General features: G+C 36.3%; 1 protein-coding gene across 1 annotated transcript in view; it reads right to left on the bottom strand.

Moving 5' to 3' along the window:
- Positions 1-22388, bottom strand: part of LOC117514997 (zona pellucida sperm-binding protein 3-like) — a 56972-nt gene that overhangs the window by 24531 nt on the left and 10053 nt on the right. Inside the window, exons 3-4 of the mRNA XM_034175558.1 lie at positions 19279-19397; positions 19080-19183 (exon numbers count right to left, since the gene is read on the bottom strand). Of these exons, the coding sequence (XP_034031449.1) occupies positions 19080-19183; positions 19279-19397 (223 nt within the window). The remainder of the gene's footprint in view (positions 1-19079; positions 19184-19278; positions 19398-22388) is intronic.

Below are 22388 nucleotides of genomic sequence, written 5' to 3'. Positions count from 1 at the left end.
GTCAGATCATATCACAGTCAGACCACATCACAGTCAGTCACAGTCAGATCATATCACAGTCAGACCACATCACAGTCAGTCACAGTCAGATCATATCACAGTCAGTCACAGTCAGATCATATCACAGTCAGTCACAGTCAGAACACGTCACAGTCCGAACATGTCACAGTCAGACCACATCACAGTCAGTCACAGTCAGATCATATCACAGTCAGATCATATCACAGTCAGTCACAGTCAGATCATATCACAGTCAGATCATATCACAGTCAGTCACAGTCAGATCATATCACAGTCAGATCATATCACAATCAGTCAGTCAGATCATATCACAGTCAGACCATATCAGTCAGTCACAGTCAGATCATATCAGTCAGTCACAGTCAGATTGTGTCACAGTGAGATCATATCACAGTCAGTCACAGTCAGATCATATCAGTCAGTCACAGTCAGATCATATCACAGTCAGTCACAGTCAGAACATGTCACAGTCAGACCATATCACAGTCAGTCACAGTCAGATCATATCACAGTCAGTCACAGTCAGATCATGTCACAGTCAGAACACGTCACAGTCCGAACATGTCACAGTCAGACCACATCACAGTCAGTCACAGTCCGAACATGTCACAGTCAGACCACATCACAGTCAGTCACAGTCAGATCATATCACAGTCAGACCACATCACAGTCAGTCACAGTCAGATCATATCACAGTCAGATCATATCACAGTCAGATCATATCACAGTCAGTCACAGTCAGATCATATCACAGTCAGACCACATCACAGTCAGTCACAGTCAGATCATATCACAGTCAGTCACAGTCAGATCATATCACAGTCAGATCATATCACAGTCAGTCACAGTCAGATCATATCACAGTCAGATCATATCACAATCAGTCACAGTCAGATCATATCACAGTCAGATCATATCACAATCAGTCACAGTCAGATCATATCACAGTCAGATCATATCACAGTCAGTCACAGTCAGATCATATCACAGTCAGTCACAGTCAGAACACGTCACAGTCAGATCATGTCACAGTCAGATCACATCACAGTCAGTCACAGTCCGAACATGTCACAGTCAGACCACATCACAGTCAGTCACAGTCAGATCATATCACAGTCAGATCATATCACAGTCAGTCACAGTCAGATCATATCACAGTCAGATCATATCACAATCAGTCACAGTCAGATCATATCACAGTCAGATCATATCATAGTCAGTCACAGTCAGATCATATCACAGTCAGTCACATTCAGATCATATCACAGTCAGTCACATTCAGATCATATCACAGTCAGTCACAGTCAGAACATGTCACTGTTTAAAAGAAAACGACTCAGTGTCACTGCTGGCAGGTCTGACCATTCAACTGACACTTTTTTAATTCACTGGTGAAAATAAAATAATTTGTTTGGCTTTTTTGTCCAGTAGGAAGATTGTTCCATTCTTTAATCACTCTATATGAAAAGGCTGACTGTGCATAAGTTGTTTTATGTTTTTGAACAGTACACTGCCCCTGGTAGTGGAGCGTGTACTTCTGTTTGTCACTTCAGAATCAGAAAAGTTTTATTGCCATATGAGTGAATAAGTTCACAACATTAAGAAATTGCTGTGGTACTCGGTGCTAACATAAAAGACAAAATTCTGTGCAAAAAATAAAAATAAAAAAGAGCAGTAAAACAAATAATATATAATAAAAACCTTACACTATAACAATGTTACAAAATGTACAGAATGTATATGAGCTAAGATATATATATATATATATATATATATATATATATATATATATACATACACTCAACAAAAATTATAAACGCAACACTTTTGGTTTTGCTCCTATTTTGTATGAGATTAACTCAAAGATCTAAAACTTACACAATACACAATATCACCATTTCCCTCAAATATTGTTCACAAACCAGTCTAAATCTGTGATAGTGAGCACTTCTCCTTTGCTGAGATAATCCATCCCACCTCACAGGTGTGCCATATCAAGATGCTGATTAGACACCATGATTAGTGCACAGGTGTGCCTTAGACTGCCCACAGTAAAAGGCCACTCTGAAAGGTGCAGTTTTGTTTTATTGGGGGGGATACCAGTCAGTATCTGGTGTGACCACCATTTGCCTCATGCAGTGCAACACATCTCCTTCGCATAGAGTTGATCAGGTTGTCAATTGTGGCCTGTGGAATGTTGGTCCACTCCTCTTCAATGGCTGTGCGAAGTTGCAACGACAAAGTGGAGTCAGGTCGAGACCCCGATGAGGACGACGAGCATGCAGATGAGCTTCTCTGAGACGGTTTCTGACAGTTTGTGCAGAAATTCTTTGGTTATGCAAACCGATTGTTTCAGCAGCTGTCCGAGTGGCTGGTCTCAGACGATCTTGGAGGTGAACATGCTGGATGTGGAGGTCCTGGGCTGCTGTGGTTACACGTGGTCTGCGGTTGTGAGGCTGGTTGGATGTACTGCCAAATTCTCTGAAACGCCTTTGGAGACGGCTTATGGTAGAGAAATAAACATTCAATACACAAGCAACAGCTCTGGTTGACATTCCTGCTGTCAGCATGCCAACTGCACGCTCCCTCAAATCTTGCGACATCTGTGGCATTGTGCTGTGTGATAAAACTGCACCTTTCAGAGTGGCCTTTTATTGTGGGCAGTCTAAGGCACACCTGTGCACTAATCATGGTGTCTAATCAGCATCTTGATATGGCACACCTGTGAGGTGGGATGGATTATCTCAGCAAAGGAGAAGTGCTCACTATCACAGATTTAGACTGGTTTGTGAACAATATTTGAGGGAAATTGGGATATTGTGTATGTGGAAAAAGTTTTAGATCTTTGAGTTCATCTCATACAAAATGGGAGCAAAACCAAAAGTGTTGCATTTATATTTTTGTTGAGTATATATACATACATATATAAATATATATATATATATATATACATACATATATAAATATATATACACACACACATATATATATACATCGATATGTGATCCGTGCAAACAGAGTGCATAACACAGGGTCGTTAGTGGTGATAGCAACAATGCAGAGTTCTGAAAGTTCTTGTTGATGAGGCAAATGGCAGAGGGGAAGAAACTGCTCTTATGGCGGGAGGTTCTGGTCCGAAGGGACTGTAGCCTGCTGCCTGAGGGGAGGAGGTCAAAAAGGCTATATCCAGGGTGAGAAGGATCGGCTCTGATCAGGCCTGAATACCCCTGTGTCCTGGAGGTGTACAGGTCCTGAAGAGATGGAAGGTTGGAGCCACTCACCTTCTCGACAGAGCATACAATGCACTATAGTCTCTGTATGTCCCTGGTGGTAGCTCCTGCATACCACACTGTGATGGAGGTGGTGAGGATGGACTCGATGATGGTAGTGTAAAACTGCACCATGATCCTTGCTGGCAGGTTAAATTTCTTCAACTGCCGCTGGAAGTACATCTCTGCTGGGCCTTCTTGACAAAAGAAGTAATGACTGTCAAGACCACTTGAGATGTTAAATGGACAAAGTTCTGAAGAGCAGCAGGTGCAGAGTTCTGTATAATTCTAAATGAAACCAGAACCAGTCAATCATCTGAGAGAGAGAGAAATCAAATAAATGAAACCAGAACCAGTCAATCATCTGAGAGAGAGAGAGAAATAAAATAAATGAAACCAGAACCAGTCAATCATCTGAGAGAGAGAAATAAAATAAATGAAACCAGAACCAGTCAAACATCTGAGAGAGAGAGAAATAAAATAAATGAAACCAGAACCAGTCAATCATCTGAGAGAGAGAAATAAAATAAATGAAACCAGAACCAGTCAATCATCTGAGAGAGAGAAATAAAATAAATGAAACCAGAACCAGTCAAACATCTGAGAGAGAGAGAAATAAAATAAATGAAACCAGAACCAGTCAATCATCTGAGAGAGAGATAAATAAAATAAATGAAACCAGAACCAGTCAATCATCTATGAGAGAGAGAAATAAAATAAATGAAACCAGAACCAGTCAATTATCTGAGAGAGAGAGAGAAATAAAATAAATGAAACCAGAACCAGTCAATCATCTGAGAGAGAGAGAGAGAAATAAAATAAATGAAACCAGAACCAGTCAAACATCTGAGAGAGAGAGAAATAAAATAAATGAAACCAGAACCAGTCAATCATCTGAGAGAGAGAGAAATAAAATAAATGAAACCAGAACCAGTCAATCATCTGAGAGAGAGAGAGAAATAAAATAAATGAAACCAGAACCAGTCAAACATCTGAGAGAGAGAGAGAAATAAAATAAATGAAACCAGAACCAGTCAAACATCTGAGAGAGAGAGAAATAAAATAAATGAAACCAGAACCAGTCAATCATCTGAGAGAGAGATAAATAAAATAAATGAAACCAGAACCAGTCAAACATCTGAGAGAGAGAAATAAAATAAATGAAACCAGAACCAGTCAATCATCTGAGAGAGAGAGAGAAATAAAATAAATGAAACCAGAACCAGTCAATCATCTGAGAGAGAGAAATAAAATAAATGAAACCAGAACCAGTCAAACATCTGAGAGAGAGAGAAATAAAATAAATGAAACCAGAACCAGTCAATCATCTGAGAGAGAGAAATAAAATAAATGAAACCAGAACCAGTCAAACATCTGAGAGAGAGAAATAAAATAAATGAAACCAGAACCAGTCAATCATCTGAGAGAGAGAGAAATAAAATAAATGAAACCAGAACCAGTCAATCATCTGAGAGAGAGAAATAAAATAATTGAAACCAGAACCAGTCAATCATCTGAGAGAGAGAAATAAAATAAATGAAACCAGAACCAATCATCTGAGAGAGAGAAATAAAATAATTGAAACCAGAACCAGTCAATCATCTGAGAGAGAGAGAAATGAAATAAATGAAACCAGAACCAGTCAATCATCTGAGAGAGAGAAATAAAATAATTGAAACCAGAACCAGTCAAACATCTGAGAGAGAGAGAGAAATAAAATAATTGAAACCAGAACCAGTCAATCATCTGAGAGAGAGAGAAATAAAATAAATGAAACCAGAACCAGTCAATCATCTGAGAGAGAGAAATAAAATAATTGAAACCAGAACCAGTCAATCATCTGAGAGAGAGAGAAATAAAATAATTGAAACCAGAACCAGTCAATCATCTGAGAGAGAGAAATAAAATAAATGAAACCAGAACCAGTCAAACATCTGAGAGAGAGAGAAATAAAATAAATGAAACCAGAACCAGTCAATCATCTGAGAGAGAGAAATAAAATAATTGAAACCAGAACCAGTCAATCATCTGAGAGAGAGAAATAAAATAATTGAAACCAGAACCAGTCAATCATCTGAGAGAGAGAAATAAAATAAATGAAACCAGAACCAGTCAATCATCTGAGAGAGAGAAATAAAATAATTGAAACCAGAACCAGTCAAACATCTGAGAGAGAAATAAAATAAATGAAACCAGAACCAGTCAATCATCTGAGAGAGAGAGAAATAAAATAAATGAAACCAGAACCAGTCAATCATCTGAGAGAGAGAAATAAAATAATTGAAACCAGAACCAGTCAATCATCTGAGAGAGAGAGAGAAATAAAATAAATGAAACCAGAACCAGTCAATCATCTGAGAGAGAGAGAAATAAAATAAATGAAACCAGAACCAGTCAATCATCTCAGAGAGAGAGAAATAAAATAAATGAAACCAGAACCAGTCAATCATCTCAGAGAGAGAAATAAAATGAATGAAACCAGAACCAGTCAATCATCTGAGAGAGAGAAATAAAATAAATGAAACCAGAACCAGTCAATCATCTCAGAGAGAGAAATAAAATAAATGAAACCAGAACCAGTCAATCATCTCAGAGAGAGAAATAAAATAAATGAAACCAGAACCAGTCAATCATCTCAGAGAGAGAAATAAAATAAATGAAACCAGAACCAGTCAATCATCTGAGAGAGAGAAATAAAATAAATGAAACCAGAACCAGTCAACATCTGAGAGAGAGAGAAATAAAATAAATGAAACCAGAACCAGTCAATCATCTGAGAGAGAGAAATAAAATAATTGAAACCAGAACCAGTCAATCATCTGAGAGAGAGAAATAAAATAATTGAAACCAGAACCAGTCAATCATCTGAGAGAGAGAAATAAAATAATTGAAACCAGAACCAGTCAATCATCTGAGAGAGAGAAATAAAATAAATGAAACCAGAACCAGTCAAACATCTGAGAGAGAGAAATAAAATAAATGAAACCAGAACCAGTCAAACATCTGAGAGAGAGAAATAAAATAAATGAAACCAGAACCAGTCAATCATCTGAGAGAGAGAAATAAAATAATTGAAACCAGAACCAGTCAATCATCTGAGAGAGAGAAATAAAATAATTGAAACCAGAACCAGTCAATCATCTGAGAGAGAGAAATAAAATAATTGAAACCAGAACCAGTCAATCATCTGAGAGAGAGAAATAAAATAAATGAAACCAGAACCAGTCAATCATCTGAGAGAGAGAAATAAAATAAATGAAACCAGAACCAGTCAATCATCTGAGAGAGAGAAATAAAATAAATGAAACCAGAACCAGTCAAACATCTGAGAGAGAGAAATAAAATAAATGAAACCAGAACCAGTCAATCATCTGAGAGAGAGAAATAAAATAATTGAAACCAGAACCAGTCAATCATCTGAGAGAGAGAGAAATAAAATAAATGAAACCAGAACCAGTCAATCATCTGAGAGAGAGAAATAAAATAAATGAAACCAGAACCAGTCAAACATCTGAGAGAGAGAGAAATAAAATAATTGAAACCAGAACCAGTCAATCATCTGAGAGAGAGAAATAAAATAATTGAAACCAGAACCAGTCAATCATCTGAGAGAGAAATAAAATAAATGAAACCAGAACCAGTCAATCATCTGAGAGAGAGAGAAATAAAATAAATGAAACCAGAACCAGTCAATCATCTGAGAGAGAGAAATAAAATAATTGAAACCAGAACCAGTCAATCATCTGAGAGAGAGAGAAATAAAATAAATGAAACCAGAACCAGTCAATCATCTGAGAGAGAGAAATAAAATAATTGAAACCAGAACCAGTCAAACATCTGAGAGAGAGAGAGAGAAATAAAATAATTGAAACCAGAACCAGTCAATCATCTGAGAGAGAGAGAAATAAAATAAATGAAACCAGAACCAGTCAATCATCTGAGAGAGAGAAATAAAATAATTGAAACCAGAACCAGTCAATCATCTGAGAGAGAGAAATAAAATAAATGAAACCAGAACCAGTCAATCATCTGAGAGAGAGAAATAAAATAAATGAAACCAGAACCAGTCAAACATCTGAGAGAGAGAGAAATAAAATAATTGAAACCAGAACCAGTCAATCATCTGAGAGAGAGAAATAAAATAATTGAAACCAGAACCAGTCAATCATCTGAGAGAGAAATAAAATAAATGAAACCAGAACCAGTCAATCATCTGAGAGAGAGAGAAATAAAATAAATGAAACCAGAACCAGTCAATCATCTGAGAGAGAGAAATAAAATAATTGAAACCAGAACCAGTCAATCATCTGAGAGAGAGAGAAATAAAATAAATGAAACCAGAACCAGTCAATCATCTGAGAGAGAGAAATAAAATAATTGAAACCAGAACCAGTCAAACATCTGAGAGAGAGAGAGAAATAAAATAATTGAAACCAGAACCAGTCAATCATCTGAGAGAGAGAAATAAAATAATTGAAACCAGAACCAGTCAATCATCTGAGAGAGAGAGAAATAAAATAAATGAAACCAGAACCAGTCAATCATCTGAGAGAGAGAAATAAAATAATTGAAACCAGAACCAGTCAATCATCTGAGAGAGAGAGAAATAAAATAAATGAAACCAGAACCAGTCAATCATCTGAGAGAGAGAAATAAAATAATTGAAACCAGAACCAGTCAAACATCTGAGAGAGAGAGAAATAAAATAAATGAAACCAGAACCAGTCAATCATCTGAGAGAGAGAAATAAAATAATTGAAACCAGAACCAATCATCTGAGAGAGAGAGAAATAAAATAAATGAAACCAGAACCAGTCAATCATCTGAGAGAGAGAAATAAAATAAATGAAACCAGAACCAGTCAAACATCTGAGAGAGATAAATAAAATAATTGAAACCAGAACCAGTCAATCATCTGAGAGAGAGAAATAAAATAAATGAAACCAGAACCAGTCAATCATCTAAGAGAGAGAAATAAAATAAATGAAACCAGAACCAGTCAAACATCTGAGAGAGAGAAATAAAATAATTGAAACCAGAACCAGTCAAACATCTGAGAGAGAGAAATAAAATAATTGAAACCAGAACCAGTCAATCATCTGAGAGAGAGAAATAAAATAAATGAAACCAGAACCAGTCAAACATCTGAGAGAGAGAGAAATAAAATAATTGAAACCAGAACCAGTCAATCATCTGAGAGAGAGAAATAAAATAAATGAAACCAGAACCAGTCAAACATCTGAGAGAGAGAGAAATAAAATAAATGAAACCAGAACCAGTCAATCATCTCAGAGAGAGAAATAAAATAAATGAAACCAGAACCAGTCAAACATCTGAGAGAGAGAGAAATAAAATAAATGAAACCAGAACCAGTCAATCATCTCAGAGAGAGAAATAAAATAAATGAAACCAGAACCAGTCAAACATCTGAGAGAGAGAGAAATAAAATAATTGAAACCAGAACCAGTCAATCATCTGAGAGAGAGAAATAAAATAAATGAAACCAGAACCAGTCAATCATCTGAGAGAGAGAGAAATAAAATAAATGAAACCAGAACCAGTCAATCATCTCAGAGAGAGAAATAAAATAAATGAAACCAGAACCAGTCAATCATCTGAGAGAGAGAGAGAGAGAGAAATAAAATAAATGAAACCAGAACCAGTCAAACATCTGAGAGAGAGAGAAATAAAATAAATGAAACCAGAACCAGTCAATCATCTGAGAGAGAGAAATAAAATAATTGAAACCAGAACCAGTCAAACATCTGAGAGAGAGAGAAATAAAATAAATGAAACCAGAACCAGTCAATCATCTGAGAGAGAGAGAGAGAAATAAAATAAATGAAACCAGAACCAGTCAAACATCTGAGAGAGAGAGAAATAAAATAAATGAAACCAGAACCAGTCAATCATCTGAGAGAGAGAAATAAAATAAATGAAACCAGAACCAGTCAAACATCTGAGAGAGAGAGAAATAAAATAAATGAAACCAGAACCAGTCAATCATCTGAGAGAGAGAAATAAAATAATTGAAACCAGAACCAGTCAATCATCTGAGAGAGAGAAATAAAATAATTGAAACCAGAACCAGTCAATCATCTGAGAGAGAGAGAAATAAAATAAATGAAACCAGAACCAGTCAATCATCTGAGAGAGAGAAATAAAATAATTGAAACCAGAACCAGTCAATCATCTGAGAGAGAGAGAAATAAAATAAATGAAACCAGAACCAGTCAATCATCTGAGAGAGAGAAATAAAATAATTGAAACCAGAACCAGTCAAACATCTGAGAGAGAGAGAAATAAAATAAATGAAACCAGAACCAGTCAATCATCTGAGAGAGAGAAATAAAATAATTGAAACCAGAACCAATCATCTGAGAGAGAGAGAAATAAAATAAATGAAACCAGAACCAGTCAATCATCTGAGAGAGATAAATAAAATAAATGAAACCAGAACCAGTCAAACATCTGAGAGAGAGAAATAAAATAATTGAAACCAGAACCAGTCAATCATCTGAGAGAGAAATAAAATAAATGAAACCAGAACCAGTCAATCATCTAAGAGAGAGAAATAAAATAAATGAAACCAGAACCAGTCAAACATGTGAGAGAGAGAAATATAATAATTGAAACCAGAACCAGTCAAACATCTGAGAGAGAGAAATAAAATAAATGAAACCAGAACCAGTCAAACATCTGAGAGAGAGAGAAATAAAATAATTGAAACCAGAACCAGTCAATCATCTGAGAGAGAGAAATAAAATAATTGAAACCAGAACCAGTCAATCATCTGAGAGAGAAATAAAATAAATGAAACCAGAACCAGTCAATCATCTGAGAGAGAGAGAAATAAAATAAATGAAACCAGAACCAGTCAATCATCTGAGAGAGAGAAATAAAATAATTGAAACCAGAACCAGTCAATCATCTGAGAGAGAGAGAAATAAAATAAATGAAACCAGAACCAGTCAATCATCTGAGAGAGAGAAATAAAATAATTGAAACCAGAACCAGTCAAACATCTGAGAGAGAGAGAGAAATAAAATAATTGAAACCAGAACCAGTCAATCATCTGAGAGAGAGAAATAAAATAATTGAAACCAGAACCAGTCAATCATCTGAGAGAGAGAGAAATAAAATAAATGAAACCAGAACCAGTCAATCATCTGAGAGAGAGAAATAAAATAATTGAAACCAGAACCAGTCAATCATCTGAGAGAGAGAAATAAAATAAATGAAACCAGAACCAGTCAATCATCTGAGAGAGAGAAATAAAATAAATGAAACCAGAACAAGTCACACATCTGAGAGAGAGAGAAATAAAATAATTGAAACCAGAACCAGTCAATCATCTGAGAGAGAGAAATAAAATAATTGAAACCAGAACCAGTCAATCATCTGAGAGAGAAATAAAATAAATGAAACCAGAACCAGTCAATCATCTGAGAGAGAGAGAAATAAAATAAATGAAACCAGAACCAGTCAATCATCTCAGAGAGAGAAATAAAATAAATGAAACCAGAACCAGTCAATCATCTGAGAGAGAGAGAGAGAGAGAAATAAAATAAATGAAACCAGAACCAGTCAAACATCTGAGAGAGAGAGAAATAAAATAAATGAAACCAGAACCAGTCAATCATCTGAGAGAGAGAAATAAAATAATTGAAACCAGAACCAGTCAAACATCTGAGAGAGAGAGAAATAAAATAAATGAAACCAGAACCAGTCAATCATCTGAGAGAGAGAGAGAGAAATAAAATAAATGAAACCAGAACCAGTCAAACATCTGAGAGAGAGAGAAATAAAATAAATGAAACCAGAACCAGTCAAACATCTGAGAGAGAGAGAAATAAAATAAATGAAACCAGAACCAGTCAAACATCTGAGAGAGAGAGAAATAAAATAAATGAAACCAGAACCAGTCAATCATCTGAGAGAGAGAAATAAAATAATTGAAACCAGAACCAGTCAATCATCTGAGAGAGAGAAATAAAATAATTGAAACCAGAACCAGTCAATCATCTGAGAGAGAGAGAAATAAAATAAATGAAACCAGAACCAGTCAATCATCTGAGAGAGAGAAATAAAATAATTGAAACCAGAACCAGTCAATCATCTGAGAGAGAGAGAAATAAAATAAATGAAACCAGAACCAGTCAATCATCTGAGAGAGAGAAATAAAATAATTGAAACCAGAACCAGTCAAACATCTGAGAGAGAGAGAAATAAAATAAATGAAACCAGAACCAGTCAATCATCTGAGAGAGAGAAATAAAATAATTGAAACCAGAACCAATCATCTGAGAGAGAGAGAAATAAAATAAATGAAACCAGAACCAGTCAATCATCTGAGAGAGATAAATAAAATAAATGAAACCAGAACCAGTCAAACATCTGAGAGAGAGAAATAAAATAATTGAAACCAGAACCAGTCAATCATCTGAGAGAGAGAAATAAAATAAATGAAACCAGAACCAGTCAATCATCTAAGAGAGAGAAATAAAATAAATGAAACCAGAACCAGTCAAACATGTGAGAGAGAGAAATATAATAATTGAAACCAGAACCAGTCAAACATCTGAGAGAGAGAAATAAAATAAATGAAACCAGAACCAGTCAAACATCTGAGAGAGAGAGAAATAAAATAATTGAAACCAGAACCAGTCAATCATCTGAGAGAGAAATAAAATAAATGAAACCAGAACCAGTCAATCATCTGAGAGAGAGAGAAATAAAATAAATGAAACCAGAACCAGTCAATCATCTGAGAGAGAGAAATAAAATAATTGAAACCAGAACCAGTCAATCATCTGAGAGAGAGAGAAATAAAATAAATGAAACCAGAACCAGTCAATCATCTGAGAGAGAGAAATAAAATAATTGAAACCAGAACCAGTCAAACATCTGAGAGAGAGAGAGAAATAAATAATTGAAACCAGAACCAGTCAATCATCTGAGAGAGAGAAATAAAATAATTGAAACCAGAACCAGTCAATCATCTGAGAGAGAGAGAAATAAAATAAATGAAACCAGAACCAGTCAATCATCTGAGAGAGAGAAATAAAATAATTGAAACCAGAACCAGTCAATCATCTGAGAGAGAGAAATAAAATAAATGAAACCAGAACCAGTCAATCATCTGAGAGAGAGAAATAAAATAAATGAAACCAGAACCAGTCAAACATCTGAGAGAGAGAGAAATAAAATAATTGAAACCAGAACCAGTCAATCATCTGAGAGAGAGAAATAAAATAATTGAAACCAGAACCAGTCAATCATCTGAGAGAGAAATAAAATAAATGAAACCAGAACCAGTCAATCATCTGAGAGAGAGAGAAATAAAATAAATGAAACCAGAACCAGTCAATCATCTGAGAGAGAGAAATAAAATAATTGAAACCAGAACCAGTCAATCATCTGAGAGAGAGAGAAATAAAATAAATGAAACCAGAACCAGTCAATCATCTGAGAGAGAGAAATAAAATAATTGAAACCAGAACCAGTCAAACATCTGAGAGAGAGAGAGAAATAAAATAATTGAAACCAGAACCAGTCAATCATCTGAGAGAGAGAAATAAAATAATTGAAACCAGAACCAGTCAATCATCTGAGAGAGAGAGAAATAAAATAAATGAAACCAGAACCAGTCAATCATCTGAGAGAGAGAAATAAAATAATTGAAACCAGAACCAGTCAATCATCTGAGAGAGAGAGAAATAAAATAAATGAAACCAGAACCAGTCAATCATCTGAGAGAGAGAAATAAAATAATTGAAACCAGAACCAGTCAAACATCTGAGAGAGAGAGAAATAAAATAAATGAAACCAGAACCAGTCAATCATCTGAGAGAGAGAAATAAAATAAATGAAACCAGAACCAGTCAATCATCTGAGAGAGAGAAATAAAATAATTGAAACCAGAACCAGTCAAACATCTGAGAGAGAGAGAGAAATAAAATAATTGAAACCAGAACCAGTCAATCATCTGAGAGAGAGAAATAAAATAATTGAAACCAGAACCAGTCAATCATCTGAGAGAGAGAGAAATAAAATAAATGAAACCAGAACCAGTCAATCATCTGAGAGAGAGAAATAAAATAATTGAAACCAGAACCAGTCAATCATCTGAGAGAGAGAGAAATAAAATAAATGAAACCAGAACCAGTCAATCATCTGAGAGAGAGAAATAAAATAATTGAAACCAGAACCAGTCAAACATCTGAGAGAGAGAGAAATAAAATAAATGAAACCAGAACCAGTCAATCATCTGAGAGAGAGAAATAAAATAATTGAAACCAGAACCAGTCAATCATCTGAGAGAGAGAGAAATAAAATAAATGAAACCAGAACCAGTCAATCATCTGAGAGAGAGAAATAAAATAAATGAAACCAGAACCAGTCAAACATCTGAGAGAGATAAATAAAATAATTGAAACCAGAACCAGTCAATCATCTGAGAGAGAGAAATAAAATAAATGAAACCAGAACCAGTCAATCATCTAAGAGAGAGAAATAAAATAAATGAAACCAGAACCAGTCAAACATCTGAGAGAGAGAAATAAAATAATTGAAACCAGAACCAGTCAAACATCTGAGAGAGAGAAATAAAATAATTGAAACCAGAACCAGTCAATCATCTGAGAGAGAGAAATAAAATAAATGAAACCAGAACCAGTCAAACATCTGAGAGAGAGAGAAATAAAATAATTGAAACCAGAACCAGTCAATCATCTGAGAGAGAGAGAAATAAAATAAATGAAACCAGAACCAGTCAATCATCTCAGAGAGAGAAATAAAATAAATGAAACCAGAACCAGTCAATCATCTGAGAGAGAGAGAGAGAAATAAAATAAATGAAACCAGAACCAGTCAAACATCTGAGAGAGAGAGAAATAAAATAAATGAAACCAGAACCAGTCAATCATCTGAGAGAGAGAAATAAAATAATTGAAACCAGAACCAGTCAAACATCTGAGAGAGAGAGAAATAAAATAAATGAAACCAGAACCAGTCAATCATCTGAGAGAGAGAGAGAGAAATAAAATAAATGAAACCAGAACCAGTCAAACATCTGAGAGAGAGAGAGAGAAATAAAATAAATGAAACCAGAACCAGTCAATCATCTGAGAGAGAGAAATAAAATAAATGAAACCAGAACCAGTCAAACATCTGAGAGAGAGAGAAATAAAATAAATGAAACCAGAACCAGTCAATCATCTGAGAGAGAGAAATAAAATAATTGAAACCAGAACCAGTCAATCATCTGAGAGAGAGAAATAAAATAATTGAAACCAGAACCAGTCAATCATCTGAGAGAGAGAGAAATAAATAAATGAAACCAGAACCAGTCAATCATCTGAGAGAGAGAAATAAAATAATTGAAACCAGAACCAGTCAATCATCTGAGAGAGAGAGAAATAAAATAAATGAAACCAGAACCAGTCAATCATCTGAGAGAGAGAAATAAAATAATTGAAACCAGAACCAGTCAAACATCTGAGAGAGAGAGAAATAAAATAAATGAAACCAGAACCAGTCAATCATCTGAGAGAGAGAAATAAAATAATTGAAACCAGAACCAATCATCTGAGAGAGAGAGAAATAAAATAAATGAAACCAGAACCAGTCAATCATCTGAGAGAGAGAAATAAAATAAATGAAACCAGAACCAGTCAAACATCTGAGAGAGATAAATAAAATAATTGAAACCAGAACCAGTCAATCATCTGAGAGAGAGAAATAAAATAAATGAAACCAGAACCAGTCAATCATCTAAGAGAGAGAAATAAAATAAATGAAACCAGAACCAGTCAACATCTGAGAGAGAGAAATAAAATAATTGAAACCAGAACCAGTCAAACATCTGAGAGAGAGAAATAAAATAATTGAAACCAGAACCAGTCAATCATCTGAGAGAGAGAAATAAAATAAATGAAACCAGAACCAGTCAAACATCTGAGAGAGAGAGAAATAAAATAATTGAAACCAGAACCAGTCAATCATCTGAGAGAGAGAAATAAAATAAATGAAACCAGAACCAGTCAAACATCTGAGAGAGAGAGAAATAAAATAAATGAAACCAGAACCAGTCAATCATCTCAGAGAGAGAAATAAAATAAATGAAACCAGAACCAGTCAAACATCTGAGAGAGAGAGAAATAAAATAAATGAAACCAGAACCAGTCAATCATCTCAGAGAGAGAAATAAAATAAATGAAACCAGAACCAGTCAAACATCTGAGAGAGAGAGAAATAAAATAATTGAAACCAGAACCAGTCAATCATCTGAGAGAGAGAAATAAAATAAATGAAACCAGAACCAGTCAATCATCTGAGAGAGAGAGAAATAAAATAAATGAAACCAGAACCAGTCAATCATCTCAGAGAGAGAAATAAAATAAATGAAACCAGAACCAGTCAATCATCTGAGAGAGAGAGAGAGAAATAAAATAAATGAAACCAGAACCAGTCAAACATCTGAGAGAGAGAGAAATAAAATAAATGAAACCAGAACCAGTCAATCATCTGAGAGAGAGAAATAAAATAATTGAAACCAGAACCAGTCAAACATCTGAGAGAGAGAGCAATAAAATAAATGAAACCAGAACCAGTCAATCATCTGAGAGAGAGAGAGAGAAATAAAATAAATGAAACCAGAACCAGTCAAACATCTGAGAGAGAGAGAAATAAAATAAATGAAACCAGAACCAGTCAATCATCTGAGAGAGAGAAATAAAATAAATGAAACCAGAACCAGTCAAACATCTGAGAGAGAGAGAAATAAAATAAATGAAACCAGAACCAGTCAATCATCTGAGAGAGAGAAATAAAATAATTGAAACCAGAACCAGTCAATCATCTGAGAGAGAGAAATAAAATAATTGAAACCAGAACCAGTCAATCATCTGAGAGAGAGAAATAAAATAAATGAAACCAGAACCAGTCAATCATCTGAGAGAGAGAAATAAAATAAATGAAACCAGAACCAGTCAAACAACTGAGAGAGAGAAATAAAATAAATGAAACCAGAACCAGTCAAACATCTGAGAGAGAGAGATAAATAAAATAAATGAAACCAGAACCAGTCAAACATCTGAGAGAGAGAGAAATAAAATAATTGAAACCAGAACCAGTCAATCATCTGAGAGAGAGAGAAATAAAATAAATGAGACCAGAACCAGTCAATCATCTGAGAGAGAGAGAGAAATAAAATAAATGAAACCAGAACCAGTCAAACATCTGAGAGAGAGAGAAATAAAATAATTGAAACCAGAACCAGTCAATCATCTGAGAGAGAGAGAGAAATAAAATAAATGAAACCAGAACCAGTCAAACATCTGAGAGAGAGAAATAAAATAAATGAAACCAGAACCAGTCAATCATCTGAGAGAGAGAGAGAAATAAAATAAATGAAACCAGAACCAGTCAATCATCTGAGAGAGAGAGAGAAATAAAATAAATGAAACCAGAACCAGTCAAACATCTGAGAGAGAGAAATAAAATAATTGAAACCAGAACCAGTCAATCATCTGAGAGAGAGAGAAATAAAATAAATGAAACCAGAACCAGTCAATCATCTGAGAGAGAGAAATAAAATAATTGAAACCAGAACCAGTCAAACATCTGAGAGAGAGAGAAATAAAATAAATGAAACCAGAACCAGTCAAACATCTGAGAGAGAGAAATAAAATAATTGAAACCAGAACCAGTCAATCATCTGAGAGAGAGAAATAAAATAAATGAAACCAGAACCAGTCAATCATCTGAGAGAGAGAAATAAAATAATTGAAACCAGAACCAGTCAATCATCTGAGAGAGAGAGAGAAATAAAATAAATGAAACCAGAACCAGTCAATCATCTGAGAGAGAGAGAAATAAAATAAATGAAACCAGAACCAGTCAATCATCTGAGAGAGAGAAATAAAATGAATGAAACCAGAACCAGTCAATCATCTGAGAGAGAGAGAGAAATAAAATAAATGAAACCAGAACCAGTCAATCATCTGAGAGAGAGAAATAAAATAAATGAAACCAGAACCAGTCAATCATCCGAGAGAGAGAAATAAAATAAATGAAACCAGAACCAGTCAAACATCTGAGAGAGAGAAATAAAATAAATGAAACCAGAACCAGTCAATCATCTGAGAGAGAGAGAAATAAAATAAATGAAACCAGAACCAGTCAATCATCTGAGAGAGAGAAATAAAATAATTGAAACCAGAACCAGTCAATCATCTGAGAGAGAGAAATAAAATAATTGAAACCAGAACCAGTCAATCATCTGAGAGAGAGAAATAAAATAATTGAAACCAGAACCAGTCAATCATCTCAGAGAGAGAAATAAAATAAATGAAACCAGAACCAGTCAATCATCTGAGAGAGAGAAATAAAATAAATGAAACCAGAACCAGTCAAACATCTGAGAGAGAGAGAAATAAAATAAATGAAACCAGAACCAGTCAATCATCTGAGAGAGAGAAATAAAATAATTGAAACCAGAACCAGTCAATCATCTGAGAGAGAGAAATAAAATAATTGAAACCAGAACCAGTCAATCATCTGAGAGAGAGAAATAAAATAATTGAAACCAGAACCAGTCAAACATCTGAGAGAGAGAGAAATAAAATAAATGAAACCAGAACCAGTCAATCATCTGAGAGAGAGAGAAATAAAATAAATTAAACCAGAACCAGTCAATCATCTGAGAGAGAGAAATAAAATAATTGAAACCAGAACCAGTCAATCATCTGAGAGAGAGAAATAAAATAATTGAAACCAGAACCAATCATCTCAGAGAGAGAGAAATAAAATAAATGAAACCAGAACCAGTCAATCATCTGAGAGAGAGAAATAAAATAATTGAAACCAGAACCAGTCAAACATCTGAGAGAGAGAAATAAAATAATTGAAACCAGAACCAGTCAAACATCTGAGAGAGAGAAATAAAATAAATGAAACCAGAACCAGTCAATCATCTGAGAGAGAGAGAAATAAAATAAATGAAACCAGAACCAGTCAATCATCTGAGAGAGAGAAATAAAATAAATGAAACCAGAACCAGTCAAACAACTGAGAGAGAGAAATAAAATAAATGAAACCAGAACCAGTCAAACATCTGAGAGAGAGAAATAAAATAAATGAAACCAGAACCAGTCAATCATCTGAGAGAGAGAAATAAAATAAATGAAACCAGAACCAGTCAATCATCTGAGAGAGAGAGAAATAAAATAAATGAAACCAGAACCAGTCAAACATCTGAGAGAGAGAGAGAAATAAAATAAATGAAACCAGAACCAGTCAAACATCTGAGAGAGAGAAATAAAATAAATGAAACCAGAACCAGTCAATCATCTGAGAGAGAGAAATAAAATAAATGAAACCAGAACCAGTCAATCATCTGAGAGAGAGAAATAAAATAAATGAAACCAGAACCAGTCAATCATCTGAGAGAGAGAGAGAGAGAGAGAAAAAAAACAGGTACAGGTTCTGTGGCTCCTCCAGGACACAAAGGTCCCGTAAGACCAAGGGCATCATAACCACTGAAGCATGGAACTCCTGCAGGGTGTCTTGGTGGCTTCCCTCACATGTTTCTGAGGACATCTACTTTAAAAACATTTCCTCGAGAGCTTCAGTCAAACATGTTAATCAGGCCGGGACAGGAAATAGTCACAGCTATCCAAATACCTTTCATCTGTAAAAGCTCAGGACATCACCTGGAGCAGAAACCATGAAAGCAGCAGCCAGAACCCAGTCTGGAGCTGATCCGGATCAGGATGGGACACGTACCTGTCATGAGCTGGAGGCTGAAGGGTAAATGTTCCTGTGAGGCGTCAGTGACGCTGAGCGGTTTCCAGGTTGGCTTCACCATCCCGAGGCTCATGTCCTGTCTTCTAAACAACAAGCTGCAGCTAGCATCAGGGACAACAGCAGGGGGCGCTCTGATCAATGCACCAATCAGTATTTGTTTTTTTAAACGCACACTGACCTCTGATAATGACACTCAACACGGATGCTGATGGCTGTCGTCCGGACGATGCCGCTGCTTCCTAGTGGTGTCGGAGTGTAGTGCAGCATGAAGATGTAAGTAAAGAAGTCCTCAGATACCTAAAAAATAAAATAAAATCAATGCATAACAGAGAGGACAGTAGGGGGCGCTAATCCAGCTCTTGCCATAGCGTCCTAGGATAGGATGGAGTCTTGAATGAAACCTTAACCACAAAATTTTAACCCGTCAACCAAAGTTTATTCATCATGAAAATCTGTTGTCTCACAGCCTTTCAGAGACAAGTGGGTCAAAAGTCCAGTAGGACAAAAGTGATTTTCAGCTCAGACAGTCCAGAGTTCATAACAGAACCACCAACAGATCTGTGAACACCGATTAAAAACCAGTTGTCAGAGTGTTCCATGATGCATAACACAAAATAGCTGATGCACATCCAAAATGTCCTTGTAACTATCTGATCTTAACCTAACGGCTTTTCAAAATGGCTGATGCACACTGTCCTTGTATTTGGTAAACCTGATCTTTTACAGCTGTTTAATTGATAAACCATCTGATCTTTTTATAGATGTTTAATTGATAAAACCGAAGTATTCATGTCTATTTGGAAAAAGAATCAGTATGATGGAACACACTGTTTTTAACACGTGACGCTACACTATGTTACAAACACACACTAAGATTTTTACATAATAACCTTGAATGCAACATGAACAGATGCCTGCCAACTCCACCTCACTTTGCAGCCAACCCACATAGACCTTGATTCAAGACAGACTAAAGACCGCCCACATGGGAGTGGCCTAGGCACAGGAATGAAAGTTAGATGACAAAGGAAGTCGAGGTTCTTTGTTCCAGGTGTTTGCATGTGACCTGGTCAAGACCCCAGCGCTGAGATGATTCTCTGTATCAGTGTAAAAACTCTGCACAATGCAGCATCTAAACTTTGAAGTCTGTTTCCTGTCCAATTCTTTTTGGGGATCACTCACCGTGATAAAAGAACCGAACACCAACCAAAACCCGGAGGACATTCCAACAAGAAGCTCATCTGACCGTCTTGGACTTTGGACCAGAAGCTTTCAGTTGTGAAGAAGCTTTCCTGGACTGCAACGCTGTGCCGGACCGAGACAATGAAAGTGTCAACACCACTTGTCCACAATCCACCAGTGAACAGCGAGGCTGTCAAGGTGCAAGTTTGGTGCAGCCGGCAGTGTGCCGTCACCACTTCCTGACCCGCCAAAGAGTCCACCAGAAAACTGTTTGGAACCGGCTAGTGTGGTACTGACAACATTTCTGTGAGCTCCACGAGGCCAGCAGGTCCCACTTCAGCTTGTCCTGGGTTTAATTCAGATTCAGACAACTTTATTGATCCCTAAGAGGGCAATTAATTTCACACCCAATTACCTCAGACAAATATACAGCAATTAATCCACAATTATTACTAGTTGATTGTCATAATGGCACATATCAGAATTAAAACAACCACACATATACATTTGATTGTTTATGTACGCGAAACTTTGAAACAGTCCGTCAACTGAATTGAGGAAATGTGACTGTGGGGGGGGCCACAGCAACACGTGGTGGCGCAGCCAAGCTTGGGGGGGGAATAGGGAGCTGCACTGCATCCCGGAGGGGAAAGGGAGTGGCATGAGCAGGGGCCAGGAACACAAAGGAGGGGTAGGGGGGGGTAGGAGCATCATATCAGTCACTGTTTAGTGACTGATATCAGTCACCTATTACTCTGATTTGATCAGTTAAAACAAACATAACAAAGTTTTTGTTTGACACGGTCGCATTTCTTATTCACGGGCAGCCACCTGTTAGTTGTTCTCCCTTTTCAGCACAGGATTTCTTGGATTATTTTGAGAAGAAAATAGAAGATATTAGGCTGAGCATATCTCAGCATGCCTCGGTCCAGCCATTACAACCTGCTATGGAGGTGGACGCTACCATTGAGGTGTTACCTATATTGACAGAATTTAATAGTATTTCTTTGGGCGTGCTGATGAAACTTGTGGCATCTACAAAAAGCACAACCTGTTTATTTGATCCTATACCAACAAAATTGTTTAAGGACCTGTGGTCCACTCTTGGGCCGACTGTGCTGGAAATTATTAATCTTTCTTTAACCTCTGGATCTGTTCCGAAATGTTTTAAATCAGCAGTGATTAAACCATTACTTAAGAAATCTAATCTTGACCCCAGTGTATTGAAAAATTACAGGCCGATATCAAATCTATCATTCTGTTCCAAAATTTTAGAAAAGGTGGTGTCACGGCAGCTCGTAGACCACCTCACTGAGAATGATCTTTTTGAGCTGCTGCAGTCTGCTTTTAGGAAATATCACTCCACAGAGACAGCGCTCACTAAAGTTGTGAATGATCTTCTGCGAGCAATGGACTCAGACACCACTATGGTTTTGGTGCTGTTAGATCTCAGTGCTGCATTTGATACCATGGATCATCATATTTGCTCAATAGGTTGGAGAATTTTGTGGGGATTACTGGAAGTGCCCTTGCCTGGTTGATGTCATTATCTGTCCAGTCATTCTCAATGTGTCTTGTATAATAGCACTAGAGCCCAGTGGAATAGTGCAGTTACAAGGAGTAGAAGTGGTGAAAGTAGATGAGTTTAAATATTTGGGGTCAACTGTTCAAAGTAATGGAGAGTGTGGTAGAGAGGTGAAGAAGAGAGTGCAGGCAGGGTGGAGTGGGTGGAGAAAGGTGGCAGGAGTGACTTGTGACTGAAGAATATCAGCAAGAGTGAAGGAGAAAGTTTACAAGACAGTAGTGAGACCAGCTATGTTGGACGGCTTAGAGACGGTGACACTAACAAAAAGACAGGAGGCAGAGCTGAAGATGTTGAGATTCTCTTTGGGAGTGACGAGAATGGACAAGATTAGGAATGAACATATCAGAGGGACAGCTCAGGTGGGACGGGTTGGAGACAAAGTCAGAGAGGTGAGATTGAGATGGTTTGGACGTGCAGAGGAGGGACCCAGGGTATATAGGGAGAAGGATGCTGAGGATGGAACCACCAGGCAGGAGGAGAAGAGGGAGACCAAAGAGGAGGTTTATGGATGTGCTGAGGGA

Source organism: Thalassophryne amazonica, chromosome 8 (assembly GCF_902500255.1).
Source record: "Thalassophryne amazonica chromosome 8, fThaAma1.1, whole genome shotgun sequence".
Taxonomy (NCBI): Eukaryota; Metazoa; Chordata; class Actinopteri; order Batrachoidiformes; family Batrachoididae; genus Thalassophryne; species Thalassophryne amazonica.
This window is presented reverse-complemented; position numbering and strand designations above follow the sequence as displayed.